Source organism: Galeopterus variegatus, unplaced genomic scaffold (genome assembly GCF_000696425.1).
Source record: "Galeopterus variegatus unplaced genomic scaffold, G_variegatus-3.0.2 Scaffold2044, whole genome shotgun sequence".
NCBI lineage: Eukaryota > Metazoa > Chordata > Mammalia > Dermoptera > Cynocephalidae > Galeopterus > Galeopterus variegatus.
In genome coordinates this window covers 198,376-217,420 of record NW_007728155.1, presented here as the reverse complement: position 1 = coordinate 217,420, position 19,045 = coordinate 198,376, and the positions used below count along the sequence as shown (strand labels likewise).

General features: G+C 44.4%; 2 protein-coding genes across 6 annotated transcripts; one reads left to right on the top strand and one right to left on the bottom strand.

Annotated features, from left to right (window-relative positions):
* The first annotated feature begins 1,312 nt into the window (after positions 1 to 1,312).
* On the top strand, positions 1,313 to 3,176 carry KLHDC9 (kelch domain containing 9). 5 transcript variants are annotated; one of them, XR_551055.1, is made up of 4 exons: positions 1,313 to 1,882; positions 2,178 to 2,337; positions 2,405 to 2,662; positions 2,893 to 2,982. XR_551055.1 is itself a non-coding variant. In XM_008580224.1 (4 exons), the coding sequence occupies exons 1-3, from the start codon at positions 1,356 to 1,358 to the stop codon at positions 2,588 to 2,590; spliced, it is 873 nt and encodes a 290-aa protein (XP_008578446.1). In that variant the 5' UTR covers positions 1,314 to 1,355; the 3' UTR covers positions 2,591 to 2,628; positions 2,893 to 2,984. The 5 variants fall into 5 exon arrangements, 4 of the variants coding, with proteins under 4 accessions (XP_008578446.1, XP_008578448.1, XP_008578445.1 ...); XM_008580224.1 differs by having other exon boundaries at positions 1,314 to 1,882; positions 2,405 to 2,628; positions 2,893 to 2,984; XM_008580223.1 differs by having other exon boundaries at positions 1,316 to 1,882; positions 2,430 to 2,662.
* A 193-nt stretch (positions 3,177 to 3,369) lies between these two features.
* Positions 3,370 to 19,003, bottom strand: PFDN2 (prefoldin subunit 2). Its single transcript, XM_008580213.1, has 4 exons — positions 18,884 to 19,003; positions 4,578 to 4,666; positions 4,342 to 4,465; positions 3,370 to 3,676 (listed from the first exon to the last, which is right to left on the bottom strand). The coding sequence occupies exons 1-4, from the start codon at positions 18,956 to 18,958 to the stop codon at positions 3,500 to 3,502; spliced, it is 465 nt and encodes a 154-aa protein (XP_008578435.1). The 5' UTR covers positions 18,959 to 19,003; the 3' UTR covers positions 3,370 to 3,499.
* Positions 19,004 to 19,045: the final 42 nt, after the last annotated feature.

The following is a 19,045-nucleotide window of genomic DNA, read 5'->3' as shown; positions in this document are numbered from 1 at the left end:
AGCCTGCTGCGCTATCAGACCTCTGAATTACATGACCATCCCCACTGCAGCCCCGGACACTCTGTGGCCCCAATTTCTCAGGTAAGATAGAGATGAACTCGATGTGTAGAAACCAAAGGCAAAACTAGCAAAGGCATCATTCCCATTTCAGCGCAGGCCTGGGGGACACAGATCCTGTTTCTGCCCCACCCCCGCTGTGCTGGGAGTAGAAATCTGTCTGTATTTCCTCGTGCAGCTGAAAATAGTCACTTTGGCTATGGGCCTCTTCATTTTTCACTGGTCCTGGAGGGACAGTTAAGTTCAGGGACTTGGATTGAGTAAAAGGAAGGTATCAGGGAGGGGCAAGAATCTGTTTTTCTTACTCCTCCCCAACTTCAGCCCCATCCAGCTTCTAAGACTGGGCAGCTTCTGCCCTGGATCTTATCAGGAGAAACTCCCTGCCCATAATCCTGAGTTCCGAGGCCACAGCCTTAGTTTCCCTGTGTTGTATGAACCTGATGAGGCAAGATGAAATAAAGACTCTTCCTAGGACTCAGTAGTGAAGAGTTGTCCAAAGCTCAAGTATACCTAAGATATTTCCCCTCCCCCAACCCAACCAAGCACACGCGCGTGTGCTCTCACACGCACACACACTCTCCTTAGTATGCCCGAGAGACTGGGTTCTACTACCCCCTAGTGGCCAGAGCTGAAAGGACGCTCCCACCCCCAAGCCCTCACCACGGAATTGTAGGTAGGGAAGACACCTAAGGGATAAGCCAACAGCCAGCACCTTTTAGAAATGAGAACGCTGAGGAAGCCTAGAGAGAAATAATCCCTTTGAGAGTCAGAGGCACGTGGGACTAGAACGCAAGCCTCCTGACTCCCAGGCCAGTGCTCAGTCCACTTTCACTTCCTCACCCTCTGACTTTTGTTTTCCCTTCCTAGCTCATCTCTGGGGAGGTCAGAGTAATCAGAAGGACATCGTCCCTCCCCGCCCGGTGGAGCAACACCTGCACCTTAAATGTCACAATCACAAGTCAGTTCGCAGCTGAGGTTCTGAGGAATTGGCTGTCCCCCGACTTGCTGACGTTAACAATCTTTCGGGATTTTTACTTGACTCGCACTGCTCCTCTCGCCTTGGTGACATCACCGAACGACTCCCGGTAGCTACCCGTCTCCCGTCTCCACGGTAACCGGTGCTTTGCGACCTTCAGTTTGTCGCGGTCGCGCCGCACAGCTGCAGTGGTTGCCGGGCGACGGCGGAGAGAAGGCAGTGGATTGAGGTGGGAACCCGGGCCGGTGTCCTGTAAGGGAGGTGCTCATGTAGGGTGCGCTCCCAGCCGCAGACCCTGCTGTCCTCCCCGTCCCCCAGGCCCATGGCGGTGGCGGTGCCCCCAGGTCGGGCGGGGGGCTCGGGCTGGGCCTGGCGGCCGGTGGCGCAGGACGCGCTTCTAGCTCGGGCCTTCCATTCATGCACCGAATTGCAGGGACGGTTGTATCTGGTGGGGGGTCTCCTAGCAGGAGGAGCAAGAGAGCCCAGCAGCGATACGGTGGTCTTCGACCCGGCTGGGGGCCAGGCTGTGCGATTGGGAGCCCGGGGCAGCCCCCAGCGCAGTCACCACGACGCGGCACCCGTGGGCGGGCGTTGGCTGTGCGTGGTGGGCGGCTGGGACGGGTCTCGCCGCCTGGCCACAGTGGCCGCGCTGGACACAGAGCGCGGAGTGTGGGAGGCGTGGACAGCGACCCCTAGCAACTGTCCCCCTGCCGGCCTCAGCAGTCACACCTGCACCCGCCTCTCGGACCGTGAGCTTCGGGTAGCTGGCCGAGAGGGCAGTATCCGCACTCAGCGACGTTATGGAAGCATCTACACGTTAAGGCTGGACCCCAACGCCCGCAGCTATTGGTAGGCACCCTCCGTCCAAAACCTTTCGCCCTCCTTTCGTCTACACTCTGGAAAAACAAAAGCTAGACAAATTCCTCAAGCAACTGACCCACATCCTAGCACCCTCCTTCCCCGGGATCTACCATGTCTAGGATAGCTCAACTCTCTCTACGGTATAACCCTCCTTCTCATCCGACCTATATACTGCACTGCCCCTTGCCTTTCTATCCTTGGCAAGCACAGTGGGGAAAAGGCCGTATTGCACTTACATTTTCCAGAAAACCCCACTCAGGCCTGAATTTCTGTATATCCACAGCTACAAGGAAGAAGGATGCCACACAGTCTCACGCTCAGGTCACTGTGCTGCTCTGCTCCAAACTCCTGGACCCCACCCAGGTCATCAGCTATTGCTCTTTGGGGGTTGCAACTCAGCTGAACCAGAAGTAGCTGGGCTTTGGAGTCATGGAAAGATTAAGGTATTATCTACTCACATCTTGCTTAGAGTGGAAGGGAGCTAAAATTGTGATGCCCAAATCCCTGCAGACAGTTTGTTCTTTCTCCCTGCAAGGAGGAACCACCTGTTGCTCCTCATTTGATGGAACAGCTTGCAAGGCTTGTGAGCAGTGGGCAGGGGTCCCGACAGGGGCCCCAGGGACTACGGCATCACTCGTGTTCTGTGGTGGGACCCTTTGCTGTGCTGTTTGGTGGAGAAACTCTGACCAGAGCTAGAGACACCATCTGCAATGACCTCTACATCTATGATACCCGTGAGAGCCAGACCAATGGTTGAAGAGGGAAAAGGTGGGAAGTTAGGAGAGCCCAAAGAATACAGAAAGAGGACAGAGTGATGGGGTAGGAAGGAGGAAGAATTAGTTGACAAGAGTTAAAGGAGTATACAGAATATTAAACATCTGAAGAGGCCCACAAATAAAGTGAGGAGAAAAATAATGGGCAAGGCTTTGGTCATGTTGAGTTCCATGGGTGACAAAGTGCTCCTACCTCAATAACCACCTTCTGCCTCTACCCAACAGGCAAGTCTCCTTCTCTGTGGTTCCACTTCCCCTGTGCAGACCGTGGGCTGAAACGTGTGGGCCATCGCACCTGCCTTTGGAATGATCAGCTTTACCTGGTTGGGGGTTTTTGTGAGGATGGCAGGACAGCCAGTCCACAGGTTTGCATCTTGGACCTCTTTTTCTAAAGAATAGTGCCAAGACACACTGCCAAGCCTCTATTTTATTGCAAACCCATAAAGCATTATCACCAGAGCTATCTGCCTCACTTCAAATGCTTATTAAATTTCAACCCGAGAGTCTAATTTGTCTCTGAAATTTTTTTAAAAGGGCAATAAATAAGTACACTCATCTTGATTTGCAAGAGAAAGGATAAAATATGGGTCCTACTCTGATATTGTGAGCCATTAACCTGATGGAAACAAAAACCGCAAGTCATGTGTTGTCTCCTGCCCCATACAATTTCCACCCGATAGGGAGAAAGCTTCAGACTACAGCTAAGCATTCTGACCAAAACATTTAATTAACAAAAAATATTACAGTAGCAGAGAAAATAATAATAATAACAATAAAGGGAAATTAGTAGTAGGAGGAGTCAGGGTAGAAAAAAATGCAAATGCCTTGGTCCCTAGGAGACCAATACTCCAGCTGAGCTGGCCTTAGCCCCAGCCCCTTCTGAGTTTTCCTTGGCTGCTGGCTTCTCATCTTCCCCCATGAGACGAATGTTGTGCTTTTCCCGGAATTCATTTAATTCTTTTCCCTTTGCCTGAAGCTGCTGTGTCAGTGTCTCAATGATCTTCTGTATCTAGAGAGCAAGCAACATGGATTACACAAGGATATCAGGATTCCTTTCCTTCTACCTGGAATGGACTATGGTTGGGATAAGTGAAGGAGAGATGACACTTCTAACCTTACCTTTAACCAAGTATTAACCAATTTTAAATGCAGCCTCCTGGATCCTCTTCTGAACGCACTGACTCAGAACCTTTGGGAATGCCACGAAATGACATTTTACAAATAAGCAGCCCAGGTGATTCTTACATATGTTAAAGTTTATAAACCACTGTTTGAAAAAGGAATAATTTTAGTGTCTGGGCTCCACTGTTAATACTTGGTTAAAGGTAAGGTTAGAAGTGTCATCTCTCCTTCACTTACCCCAACCATGGTCCACCTTTAAGTGATTTTGATGCAGGTATCCATGGATTACACTGTGAAAAAAACAGTTCTCACCTCCTACCCAACTCAGCCAGGTCACAGAGCCCATGGAAAGGGAATAGAGCTGGCAACTCCTTTTGTGTAAGGAGCTGGGTTTATCATAGCATACAGAGCACAGGCTAATAGGCTATTTATGCTGTCTTCAACATAAGTTTCTACCCAGACTTTCCTCCCCCTTATTTCCTAAATCCCTGGCCTCTCCTTGTTCCTTACCCTTTTGCTGCCCAAAGCTTCTCCTCAGGGACTCTTGCTCACCTGCTCCTTGTTGTTCTCCAAAGCAGGCAGCACCTCTTTGACAGTCCGCTCTACCAGCACTCCTCCAACCATGCGGTAGCACTTGCGGGTTTCATCTACCTCCTTCAGTGTATCAATCACTAGGCTGGGGTAGGACAAGGCAGAACCTGAGAATTCAATCCCACTCTTCCGCAACCCTCCCTCACAAAATGGCCCATCCAACAGTCTGATTGTTTACTTCTCCCTGACTTTCTCACCTGTGCTCATTCAACTCCATCTCCAGCTCAGCTGCTTTAGATGCCAAGCCCCGCTGTTCCTGCCGAAGACGGTTGAAGCCAGCAATTACCTAAGGACAGAGAGAAGAGATGAGAGGGGACAGTGGAAATGGTAGAGGATCAAGACACTACACAGGGTGGCAAGATTTACAAAGGTGCAATAGTGGACACTTACCTTGGAAAAAGAGTAGAACACAAGTGTGCACTTTTTTTTCTTTCACAGCTGGCTGGTAAAGGGATCCAAACCTTGGCGCTGTAACACTTTACTCTAACCAACTGAGCTGACCAGCCAGTCCAAGTTTGTGATTCTAAATAAGTTTGGAATTCCATTCACCAAATACTGAATGCCTACCTACTATGTGCGAGATGTTTGCTAGGCACTGGAGAATATAACAATAGATTTGGCTTCTGACTTCTTGTTTGGTGGGGAATAGGTATTTATAACATAGGGATGGGGGTCGAGGGCTACTGGCGTACAGGGGAACCTAAAATACCAGGTAAGGAAGCCTGTCAGGAAGGGCTTTGTAATGAGGAACTCTTGTTTGGGTCTTCCCAGTATCTCATCCATTAGGGAACTGCCCCTTCTTAATTCAGTGGGGTTCTTCTGGGGCCACTAATCACAGGGTCCTTGCCTATTGATGACAGGGGCAGTGACCTATTCTATGCGAGAGTCTCTACAAGAATTTGAATTTTGGATGGAGAAGTCAACTAAAGTTAAGACACTTAGTGCTATAGAGATGGCCCTCCATTCCTATTCCTGGGTTCCCCAACTTTTTTTTTTAAAGATGACCAGTAAAGGGATCCCAACCCTTGACTTGGTGTTGTCAGCACCACGTTCTCCAAAGTGAGCAAACCGGCCATCCCTATATAGGGATCCGAACGCTTGGCCTTGGTGTCATCAGTACTGCACTTTCCCAAGTTAGCCACGGGTCGGCCCCTAGCTTTTTATTTTTTTTTAAATCATTGTTTTCAATTCTGTGAACTACTCACTATTCTTCAAAAACACTCCTTTTAAAAAAAAAAACAACACAAATTGACCAGTCAGTCTCTGTAGCCTATAAACTCTTAACTGATACAGGCTTTCTGAGAGATAATGTCTTAAATGAAGCCTGAAGGATGAGAAATTGGGAGTAGGAGAAGGGGAGGGCAAAAGATGCACATGAGATAACATATGTAAAGGCCCAGAGAAGTAATTACTGCCAGCTCCCAATTCCCCAGAAACAGCAGAGAATAAAAACAGTGTGTGAAAACCAGACTTGGTACTAATACCACCACCACTGTCACTCCCAGTATGGGGTTCTGATGACTGTGTTTGGAAAGACATATCAGATGAAAAGTAGGAGATGAAATGAGGAAAGAAAATGGGAAAGGGGGGGTGGGAATTTGGGGGAAAAAACAAAACAAAACAAAATTTAAGGCTTGGAGACAAGAGACCAGCTTTCAAGTTCTGCCTCTGCTACTTATTGGATCTATGGCCTTGGATAGATATTTAATCCTACAGTTCTCAACCATGGCTACATGTTAGAATCACCTGAGGAACATTTTTAAAATAGTGGAGCCTCAGAACAACCACACAATCACCAGGGAAAAGGCCCAGATCTCAGTATTTTTAAAAAGATCTCCCACATAATTCTAAGGTGCAGCCAGAAACAAGAAGCCACCGAGCCTTAATTTTCTTACCTGTAAAATGCACATAATAATGATACCATGTGAACCAATGAGTGTGAAATGGCTTTGTAAGCAGTAAAGTACATTAATTATTATCATGGCCTTCTCTCCAAATCCAGACGTACTCCCTGGGAAACCTCCTGGACATCTGAGAGCAGTGAACCCAATCCATTCATACCACTGCCAAATCTCTCACTCCCATTTACATCATCTCCAGTTTCACTGCCAGAAACATTGCCCCAGTATTGATGATTAAGCACCTCATCTCTACTAGGGCCCCTTATCTCTAGTTCTGGCTCTCTGTAAGGTTCATATACAGGTAATACAAGCCAATGGCTGATGTGCACCACCCCTACATCCCTTCAACTGCCCAATAAATCAAGGAATAATACCTGACCAAGAACCTGTCAGTCCAGCAACTTCTCCCTTCTCCAGTCCATCACCCCTTCATCTCAATCTGTTCCAACCACTCACTTCAACAAATGCCATGTAAATCTAACTCATCTACAGTCTGTTTTTCCTTCACCTTCATTGCCTATACCAAAACTACTCCATCTACAATTAGCTTTTTCTCCACTGTCAATGTTACAGATCAAAATAATTTCATCTAAGAAAATTCCACAACTAAACCAGATTCTAGATGTTCTCCTAACACCCAAATGACCCACTTTCCTGGATGCATGTTGTTAAATGCATCAATGAAATCATCTTAAATGTCTAAAATTTCTGAGGCCTGAATTTATTTTCCTTAGTCATTAGTAGGAATCTGCTTTTCAACAACCAATTTAGCACAAATAAATGTAGAGAATTTTAAAGATTCCAACTTTTTTTGTTAATTTTTATTGAATCATAATTGATTATACATATTTTTGGGGTTCAACGTTGACATATGTTGATCAAATCAATATTACTAGCATATATCGTACTTATTCTTTATGCCCCTTGTCCAATCTCTCCCCATCTCTCTCTCCTTCATCCCTCCCCCCTCTAATTACCCTAGATTTTTTCTCTCCTTCTGAAAGAGTAATGGTTACTCTGTTGATTTGTTGCCTAGATGATCTGTCCAATGCTGAGAGGTGTGTCAGGTCCCCCGATATCAACGTAAAGTAGATGTTTCTTCTGTCACTCTGGAATGGGCTTTGTGGAGAGAGACATCTTCTTTTCTTTGGTCTCTGCTGGTGACTCTCCTTGCATCAATGCACTCCAGTGGCTGGCGGACCATCTTCATGGTGGTTGTGGTGTTTAGCCGCTTTTCCGGCAGCCGTGGTTGTTATGGTTGCTGTGGTGGGCCACCCACATGGAGGTGATGTTTTTGGCATGCTCCTCAGGACTGACAGTGTGACTGGTTGTGGGAGGGGGTTCTGGTCCCTGGCTCTGTGCCTCAGGTCCACAGGTGGCCCGAGGCGCTGGTGGTGTGCCTGGGCTGGAACTAATTTTTTGTCCTTTGCTTACTTCTAAAATGGGGGAACTTCCTGTGGGGACCAGTACTTCAGCTGTGTGGTTTAGCTAAATTGCTGCTTTACTGCTGATTCCCTAGGGAAGGCTTTTTGTGCAGCTCAGGGTTTAATGGTTGACTTCATAAGTACTTCAGCTCTCCAGAGACCCACTGCACCTGGGTTGTGTAGAAACTCTGATCTGGCGTCTTCTCATCAAACTGCACCCCATGCAATTCTATATTCCTGACCAGTCTCCTCTGAGCAGTCCTTCACTGACTGGGGTGCTGGTCAGCTGTCCTTGCTGTGCCCCAGTGTTCCCCCGGTGGGCCTGTGTCCCCCACCACCTGTGCTACAAACACTTCCCATGTGCCAGTCCCTTGCAATGACTCACCAGCTGTGAGTGGCTCCTTTTTTTCAGTTGTTGTGGCTCCTCGCTCCTATATTGCTCCATGGGAAGGCTCCATGGGAAGCCTATTAGTGGTCTTGCTGGCCTGGGGACCACCAAGGCCCTCTTCTCCCCTGCTGCCTCCAATCAGCTTCATCCAAAAGGCACAGCTGTGGCTTTTGCTGGCTCCTGCTCCGTGGGCTCAGCAGCTCTAGCCTTAAACTGGCCGTGGCATAAAATGCTCAGAGCAGTTTTTTCTTTCTTTCATCGTGGCTTTTCCCGTCTTCATGCACTCCATAGGTCTCTCCTCCTCTTCCCCTGAGCTCTAGCAGCCCCAGCTTGGCTATTGTTGTTTATTTATAGTCGTAAATTGGTTGATTTGTGGGAGAGAGTGATGCTGGGGACTGTCTATTCTGCCATCTTGACTGGAAGCCTCTAAAGATCCAACTTTTCTTCAACATTCTTGCTAATAACAACCCCTATTTCCTCTTGTTCCAGTTTATACAATTTTAATAAAATAACAAACTAAGATAAATTTATTTAAATGTGTGAGTTATCCACAGTTACTATGGAAAAATCAAGCACAAGAGCACTTAAAGGAAGCAAAATCTCTTAGCAGCTACCTGCAACCTAACTGTAAGTTAAATGCAAAATAAACCAATATTAACCTCCCACGTCTGGAGTCTACCAGGTAATGAAAACAGAGGGGCTGTGCTTTATTCCCATATTCTTCCTCTTAAAATACAACTTTTTAAGTGATCTTCTCCCCTATAGCTAGACCTAATTCTCATTCCCTTTCCGTTACTCCCTATCCTCCTTAAGTTGTCTGGTGTGAGCAGGGATAGACAGGTCAGTGTTGATTCTCTTAACCTTATTAAATAATCATTTTATATAAACCTCCCTACTAAAAAATAATTAAATTAAATTTAAATACCAACTATTTACCCTTTTCTAAAGTAATTTCAATTCTTATAACCATACAGAGCTCTTTACATTCTCACAGTTAGCATGCACAAACATATACAGATATGGTTTTCTTATTTTAAGGGCTATACTGTATAGCATTTTTTTTTTTTTTTTTTTTTTTTTTTTTTTTTTTTTTTTTAATAGATGACTGGTGAGGGGATCTTAACCCTTGGCTTGGTGTTGTCAGCACCACACTCAACCAGTGAGCCAACAGCCATCCCTATATAGAATCCGAACCTGGGGCCTCAGTGTTTTCAGCACCACGCTCTCCTGAGTGAGCCACGGGCCAGCCCTCTGTATAGCATTTATACCCTATTAATGTAACACCTGGGCTTGCTAGGTAGTTCCATTGGTTAGAACGCAGCCTTGTAACCCTACGGTCACAGGTTCAGATCCTGGTACCAGCCAGCCACAAAAAAAATCAGTAACAATAAAATTTCTTAACAAGTACTCTGTTGTTAGGACATTTAGGTTATTTCCAATTTTTCTGAATAAATAGTACCGATGTTAAATAACTTTGTACAAATAATACAAAAATTTTACAGCCATTTTTCTTTAATTACATTCCCAAAAGTGAGAATACTGAGTCAAAAGTATTCTAACATTATTATAGCTTTTATTTCATGTCACTAGAAAGCTCTCCAAGATGACCAGAGGAATTTATAGTGCTACCAGCAATGTCATGATTTATAACTGTTCCCCCAGAGTCCTAATGGTAGCTAACAGATTTCATTCTGTTAATAATTTTTGGAGTTGAGGATCTTAACCCCAGAAACCTTGGAATCATCTTTGATTCACTATCCACATTCAATTAATCTCTAAGTCACATCCATCTGCTAAATATCTCAAATCTGTCCACTTCTACCACACCTGTAGTATTGCGGCCTCCTGAGTTCTACACAGCCTCTACATTTGCCCTGATCAATCCATTCCCCAGACTGCAGCACAAGTGAACTAAAATATAAATCTAACCATATTACTCCTATCCCTAAAATTTTCAATGGTTCTGATATTCACGGGATAAAATCCAAACTATTTAACACGGCAAAAAAAGAATTCTATAAAGACCTGGTCCCGGAATGATTACCTATTGTAATGATTAATAAGCTAACTAACCTGATTTGACCATCACATATTGTACACAACTACTGACAGCCAACTTTGTGCCCCACAAATATGTATAATCAATTATGCTTCAATTAAAAAAATAAAAATAAAAAAGACCCAGTCCCGACTTACCTTCCCAATCTGTCCTTCCCTCCATGTTAACTCAGCACTCTCACTGTCTTAAGCCACTGTGTTTCCCTAATCATCTGCCTTCAGGCATTTGCATAGAATCTTCACCCTACCTGGTATACTTTCCCTAACCTCTGTCATTCCATTTTTTCTCTGCCTAATTCTAATTCTTTCTTCAAGTTTCAACTTAGATTCTTATTGGAAGGAGTTCTGGCCATCCCCAAACCCCATATGTTAAACTTTCCTAATTCTTTCTTCAAGTTTCAACTTAGATTCTTATTGGAAGGAGTTCTGGCCATCCCCAAATCCCATATGTTAAAAATACCTGTATCTTTCACAGTCCTACAATAATCTGCCCTCCACAGTGTAAACAGTAAAGAAATATCTACTATATGCCAGGCACTGTATAGACTCTTTATTTCATTTAATTCTAACAAACAAAAGCAAAAAAGATTTTAAGACATGCACCATCAATTTATAAATCAGAAGACCAGGGCTGAAGGCATGTGCAGAGATGGTTAAAATAACAGTGTGGGGCTGGCCAGACAGTTCAACTGGTTAGAGTGCAGTGTTTTAACACCAAGGTCAAGGGCTCAGAGTGCTCTAACCAGCCAGGTTGTTAATAAAATAACACAGTGAATTGCAGAACTGGTACTTGTACCCAGGTTTGTCTATCTCTAAGAATCCATTTTCTATTAATATATTATTCCTGGCTTGTTAATCTGGCTCTTCTAAGAGAGTAATATTTCCATTTGATCTACATTTTTTGTTTACTCAATACCATATAGTTTTGATAACTTCAGGAAAAATCTACAACTGTTACTTTTCTTTCCAAAATGTCCTTTGGTCTTTGTACTTATGTGACATTTACTTTCATTGGGTTCAATGGAAGAATAGAAGAGGTGAGAATTTTTTTTAAGTTTATTTATTTATTTATTTACATTCTGTGATGTTATTGTGGAGCAGTTGGTGGGTGCAGAGGGGAAAGGGGAAGGAAATAGTGTGAGAGGAGGAGGAGCAAGGAGGAGAGATGGGGTTGAGCCCTATGGCACCCCCTCATCCCTGCATGGGAAACCAGGTGGCTTCCAGTGGTGGCTTGGTCACTGCTGAGCTGGGTGCAGATGTCAGAGAGGTGTGGCTAAAGCCCTTGGCCACCCACTGCCCCAGCTGGGGTGAGTCCAGGGCACTTCCTGCAGTGGCTCAGTAGTCATCGTTGGGCTGGCTGAGGCCCTCAACCCCCCACTGCCCTGGCTCGGGAGAGCCCGGGGTACTTCCTGTAGCAGCTTGGTGGTTGTAGCTGGGCTGGTTGCAGGTATCAGGGGACATGGCCAAGGCCCTTGGTCCCCCACCACCCTGGCTTGGGAGAGCCCAGGGTGCTTCCTGCAGTGGCTTGGTGGTCATTGCTGGCTGCGGGTGTCAGTGGGGCATGGCTGAGGCCCTCGGCCCCCCACCCTTGGGACTGGAGGCAGGTGTCAGGGGGCATGGTTGAGACCCCCAGCCCTCCCCCTACCTGGCTTGGTAGCCCAGCAGACTTCCCATCCTTTTAGGTTTTTTAGGTGTTCTTTGGTGAAATGAGACCTTTACTAGTTAATATCAAACTCTGTCTCTGGTCTGTGGGTATTTTGTTTTTACTTTCAGTTCTGTGTTGGATTATTTGCTGTTCCTACCACTTAAACTCTGCACTGGAACTAATTCGTAGTCCCTTGCTTACTTCTAAAATGGGGAAACTTCCTGTGGGGACCAGCACTTGAGCTCTGTGGTTGAGCTAAATTGTTGCTTTGCTGCTGACTCCCTAGGGAAGGCTTTTTGTGCAATTTAGGTTTTAATGGCTGACTTATAGGTACTTCCAGTCTTGTGAGATCCAGTACACCTGGGTTGTGTAGAAACTCTGGTCTGGGCCTGAGTCTTTTCAGCAAACTGCACCCCCTGCAGTTCTATATTCCTGACGAGTCTCCACTGAGTGGTCCTACGCTGATTGGGGGGTAGATCAGCTGTCCCTGATATGTCCCAGTGTTCTCCCAGTGGGCCCATCTCCCCTACCCCCTGTACTCCAAACACTTCCCACAGGGCAGGCCATGTGCCTGTCCCTTGCGATGACTCACTGGCCTCTGAGCAGCTCCTTTTTTTCAGTTGTTGTGGCTCCTTGCTCTCATGTGGGTTCATGGGAACCCTATTAGTGGTCTTGCTGGCCTGGGGGCCACCAAGGCCCTCTTCTCCCCTGCAGCCTCTAAGTAACTTCATCAGAAGGGTGCAGCTGCGGCTTTTGCTGGCTCCTGCTCCGTGTGCTCACCAGCTCCAGCCTTGAAGTGGCCGGGGCTCAAAATGATCAGAGTGGTTATTTCTTTCTCCTCTCTCTCATCGTGGCTTCTCCCGCCTTCATATACTCCGTAGGTCTCTCCTCCTTTTCCCCTGAGCTCTAGTGGCCCCAGCTTGGCTGCTTTTTTTAAAAAAGATGACCAGTAAGGGGATCTTAACCCTTGACTTGGTGTTGTCAGCACCACACTCTCCCAAGTGAGCCATGGGCTGGCCCTTTGGCTGCTTTTTTTTTTTTTTTTTTAAAGATGACCGGCAAGGGGATCTTAACCCTTGACTTGGTGTTGTCAGCACCACGCTCAGCCAGTGAGCGAACCGGCCATCCCTATGTGGGATCCGAACCTGGGGCCTTGGTGTTATCAGCACCACACTCTCCCAAGTGAGCCACGGGCCGGCCCTGGCTGCTTTTTAATATCTGTAAATTGGTTGTTTTGTGGGAGAGAGTGATGCTGGGGACCATCTATTCTGCCATCTTGACCAGAACTCAGAAGTAGAGAATTATGATTGGATGTATCTGGAAAACCATTTTCTGTGAAATTGCTCCACTAATTACCTTCTCTTCAGTTCAATGTCCCCTTTTCTGACAAACATACTCAGTGCTCTATTAAAGAACATTTTTTTGACCTTACTCCTCCATCAAATAATGATACTCATCCATTCTCTTGACCAAATTTTTTAGGACTAGTCTATACTCACTGCCTCTACTTCCTCACCTCCCATTTACTCCCAACCACTTTAAATTGCCTTCTAATTGTCTTCTGTCTATACCAGTTATTAAACTATTGTTAGTTGTCATACCATCATCTCAAAGATCTTGAGTGGCCTCCTACCTATATGCATATTCCAACCACCTTTTCTCAGTCTTCAATCTGCTTCTTGAAACTCTTTCCCTTTAAGTAGTAACATGGCAGAGTGAAAAGAGCCCAAACTTTATAGAGTCTGACCTTGGTTCAAATCCCAGTTTTGCCATTTACTTGCTGTATGACTGAGTTACTTAACTTCTCTTGTTTTCTCATTTATAAAATGGAGCTAATAATACCATACAGCAGAGTTTCTCAGCACTGGAACTGACATTTTGGGCCTGGTAATTCTGTGTTATGGGAGCTGTCTTGTGCACTGTAGGATGCTTAGCATCATCCCTGGACTCTACCCACTGAAAGCCAGCAGCAGCAACTCCTTCTACTTACAACAACCAAAAACCAGGCATTGCCAAATGTCTTCTAGGGACAAAATCACACCAGGTTGAGAACCACTGCCATAGGGTAGCAATGAAAACTAAAAAACAACAAACAGACAATGAGAACTAAACTGAGATAATACATCAAGTGCACTCCCCTTTGGTTTCTAGGACCCTTCAGGTCTCTGGTTCTCCTTCTTCTCTTAAACCTCCTGCTTTTTCCTTTCTGATATTTCATCCTCTCAACCCTACAATGGAGACAGGATCTAAGATTCTGTTCATAGTACTTCTCCCTTTATTATCGATACTATTTCAATTGGTATTCTTAGCTACTTCTACAGTTTCAACAACTGCCTGAAAACCCAGGCCTTCTCAGAAATTCTAGATCCACAGACGGTGGGACTGTAAATTAGTACAGCCATTACGGAGAACAGTAAGGAGGTTCCTTAACAACTACAGATAGAACTTCCATATGATCCAGCAATCCCACTACTGGCAATATATCCAGAGGATTAGAAGACATCAGGTGAAAGGGATACCTGCACTCCCATGTTTAATGCAGCTCTATTTACAATAGCTAGGCAATGGAACCAACCTAAATGTCCATCAATGGATGACTGGATAAGGAAATTGTGGTAATATACACAATGGAATACTACTCAACCATAAAAAATAATGAAATCCTACCATTTGTAGCAACGTGGATGAGCTTGGAGAAAATTATTCTAAGTGAAACCACCCAAGTACAGAAAGAGAAATGCTGCATGTTCTCACTCATAACTGGGAACTGAATCCATAAATAAACAAATGGAACAATAAACAGAGACAGAGAGAAAGAAAGAAACAAATAACAATCACAGTAATATGCTTAACTTTTAGAAAACTAGAGGTGGGAAGGGGGAGAGGGAGGGGGGCTAAAGAGGAATTGGTCAGCGGACACAAAGAATGACTGCGTACTGTCAATCACAGTAATATGCTTAACTTTTAGAAAACTAGAGGTGGGAAGGGGGAGAGGGAGGGGGCTAAAGAGGAATTGGTCAGCGGACACAAAGAATGACTGCGTACTGAAATGATGAATAAGCTTACTATACTGATCTAACACCACATGGTGTACACAATTATTGAAAATCAATGTTGTACCCCACATGTATGTATAATAAAAATAAGTAAATAAATAAATAATAAATTAAAGGAAGGAGCTTTTTTGTCAAACAAAAATGGCTTCAAATCTGACTATGAGCAAGTTACTTCTTTTCTGAATCTGTTTCTTCACCAATAAAGTAGAGATAGTAACTGTCTCACAGAATGTTGTATTAATTAAATAATTTCATCAAGGATTTAGAACCATATCCAGCATATAACAAATTGTCATAAATAGCAGCTGCTATTATTACAGATCATCTCCATCTAAATGTCCCTGGATACTTTAAACTCAGGTCATTCAAAGCTGAACCAATCATCTTTACCTAGTTTTAAACAGTTCCTCTTCTTGTCTCTCCTGTTTCTGCAAATAACATCTTTGAACACACCTTTATTCCATCAATGCCAAACTTACTGCACTTAATCTCAGGAATTTCTCTTAGGCTCACTGACATCACCCTAGTTCAGGCCTTCATAACCCTCTTGTCTGAACTACTGCAATAGTCTACATGATCTCCCTATTTTTGGACTCACCAAACCTATCCTACACGCTGCTGCTAATTTAATCTTCCTAACTCTTGGATGACAGAAAAATGTTTATGATATATTATTAGGCTTAAAAAGCAGATTACAAAACCGTATATACTGTATAATCCTAACTTAGTAAAAATCAAATATGCAAATATGTAAAAAATATATGCCCCTCCCTTCCATCCACATACATATTCAGTAGTTACTTCTGAATAGCTCAATTAAAGCACTACCTTGTAACACCAAGGTTAAGGGTTCAGATCCCCATGCCGGCCAGCACCAAAGAAAAGAAATAGCTGTGTAACTCACGAACATTGGAAATATTCTGGAACAGTTATCGCTGAATAGTAGGATTATAAACAATTTATTTCCTGGTTTGTACTTTTTCCTGTGTTTTCACATTTCCTACAATAAACACGTATTATTTTATATAATAGGAAAAAATTAATAGTATAACATATATCCTGTGACTGCTTACGTTAAAAAGTCCCAAATTCTTTGCTATGCAAAGACCTATAAGGCCTTACTAAAAACCTGTTTTGGTTTTTTGTCGGCGGGCCAGTATAAGAATCCAAACCCTTGACCTTGGTATTGTAAGGCTGCACTCTAACTGGGCTAACTGTCCAGCACTCTAAGGCCTTACTTAAACTTGCTTTAAGGACAACATCTTTCTAACTTATACTTCATGACTTAGTTAAATTACCCAGTCACTGCACTTCCTGTCAATCTATGCTTTCCCCAACTCTCCTCTTCTTACCGTACTCCCTATTTTCTTTTTTGGGGTGGGCAGCTGGCCAGTAAGGGGAACCAAACCCTCGACCTTGGTATTAAAAGGCTGTGCTCTAACCAACTGGGCTAACTGGCCAGCCCTCATACTCCCTGTTTTCTATTCCCGTTGTCACCTGTTCAAGTCCATCCAATCCTTCAGGGCTCAGCTCAAATATCTCTAATGTAATCAAGGTATAAGTGGAAAAAAGTCTATCTGATTCTCAAGTCTCTCAATTAAAAGCCTTGCTCTTCCAGTTACTAACCTTGGGCAAGTTAACTAATGCCTCTGAAATTCAAAGGGAATTTCATCTATAAAGGGAAGGCAATACAACTTACTTGAAATGGTGGTAATTAAATAACAGAAAATTACTTTTTAAAGTGCCTACCTATTTATTGCTTCTCGGCCTTTTGGCTAAGATCAATTGTAAAATGCCTGCCTAGCACAATGTGTTACTTGCTTCCATCTTGTTTATAAGGGACATATAGTTCACATAAGGCTCACACATTCATATGTAACTCAAATTTGCAGCAGTGATAAATCTTATATTTTTTACCTAGTGTTCTCTTTGGAACACAAAGACCAGAGAATGTTAATCAAGGAACAGCCTTAGAACTCAATTATCACACTTGAGGGCTTCTCTTTCTCCACCACCCCTTAAATGTGAGTAGTGGTTCCACCCTTGTTCTACTTCTGATGAAAGGGATGATTCTCATCCATAACCATGGCTTGTTCCACTGTCCATATACTCAATTCTCTAATCTGTATATACAACGCAGATTTCTTTCTGTACCTCAAGATTTATAAATTAACCTGCCTACTAAATGTCTCTATCTCAATGTCCCACAAGAAACCCACTTGTAATGTTGAATATACTAATTTTCCTGATTTCAGCATCACATATTGCACATAGGTATTGAAATTTAATGCTGTACCCCACAAGTATGTACAATGTACTATGTTCCAATTAAAAAAAAAAAAAAAGAAACCCAAACTCAAAATCTTAAAATAAACCTGTCTTTCCCCCCAAACTCGTGCATCTTCCTGCATTCCCTATGGCACTATTATTCACCAAAGACAGAAACCTGACAGACATCCTACATTCCTCTTTCATCCCTTTTTCTCCATATTCAAGTCTTGCAATCAATTCCAAACATGCCAGGCAGTTTAATGCCTTAGTGTTTTTGAACATATTATTCCCTCTACATAGAAAATCTTCCACTTCCTTCTTTACTTGACTAACCTCTCACATCCTTTAGAACTGAGCTGAAGGATTTTCTCCTCTAGGAAACAAAAGCTAACGAACATTTATTACACACATACTATATTTTAATCACTGTGCAAAACACTGCATGCATTATTCTTGCCTAACACCCTAAATACAGTGATGAGCTAGGTACCATTATGTTTGAATAGATAGGTAAGGCCCAGAAGTAACTCATGGAAAGTCATATATAAATAGTAAATAGTAGAAAGAGAATTCAAACCTAGGTCTGTCTGAGTGTCCCAGAACATAAGAACGCCTTTAGCCACTCCACTATACCACAGCTTCCCTTTTCCACCCACTCCTCAAATCCCATAACCTCTTGATTACTGAGGGGTCTCTCCCATAACTGTCGTTAAAAAGGTACTGTGTAGTACATTATAAATCTTTATTGTTTGGTTTGTTTCTTATCAAATGAGTCTGTGAGCAACTTGAAGACAAGGTCTATTTCTTTTATCTGTTTCCCTATACCTAGCACATGCTGGATCCTCAGAAAGTATTAGTCTCCTTCTCCCTTTCCCCCCATAAGTCAGAAACTATTTCTTCCCCCCTCCCCCAAATCCCCACTTTATACCTCTCTTCGGACACTTCTGCCTCATATTAGCATCTTACATGCCTTATTTACCCCACCAGACTATAGATGGCAGAGAACAGTTTTTAAAATCTTTATGCAGATATCACTGCCTGTATTAATTGTTGAATAACTGATAAAACCCATAATTAAAACAGCTGTTATTTAACTGCTTTATTTCTGTTGTGTAGATTTCTTCCCACTCCGATTAAACACTAGCCCCACCATTAGCAAATTACGGTTTCCAAGCCACAAAAGGCCTTATGATTAATTTATCAAACATTTCCCGACGCTAGGCATTGGGGGAAATGCACGTTTGGATTAGAAAAGGGTTTCCGATCTCCAAAAAGAAATTCAATTTAGTAATGCACTCCCGAATCTAAACAGTGTAGAACGCTAGACTGTTCGAGTTCTGTGAGTCACGTGGCTCTGCAGAGTGACGGCGATTGTGAACGTGGTTTCAGGATCACGTAACAGACTACACAACCGGCTAGTTGACTAATCCTCTCGGACTCGTTACGAGCTGCCTTGCCCAGACATATCTAGTTTGGGGGTGCTGAGAAGAGGTGGAGAAAGCTACAACCCATCTCCCCTCAGACCTGTGCATCCTCCCAGACCCTGCATCAAAGGGCTTACCCCGCCCCAGGCTCACCCAACACCCCACTTTCTCCCTGGGGACTCGGCTAGCTTCTCAAAGAACCCTCCCCTCTCTGGGTGCCACGCAAATGTGGGACTTGAGCAAAGGCCTGCACATACTACAGCCGCCCCCTCCCCACTTTTTCGCATCGACTCCGGACCCAGCCAGGTGCCCTCCTACGTGCTCTCCGCTCCTCACCTGCTCTGCCGACACCGCCCCCTTTCCCGCGCCGCTCCCGCTGCTCCTGCCTGTGCGACCGCCGTTCTCCGCCATCTTCGCCCCCTGCTGGGTTTCGGGCCTGCGCAGCTCAGCCCCCGCCTTGCGTCATATCCGGTCCGAGAGTTACCGCCCACTCGCCTC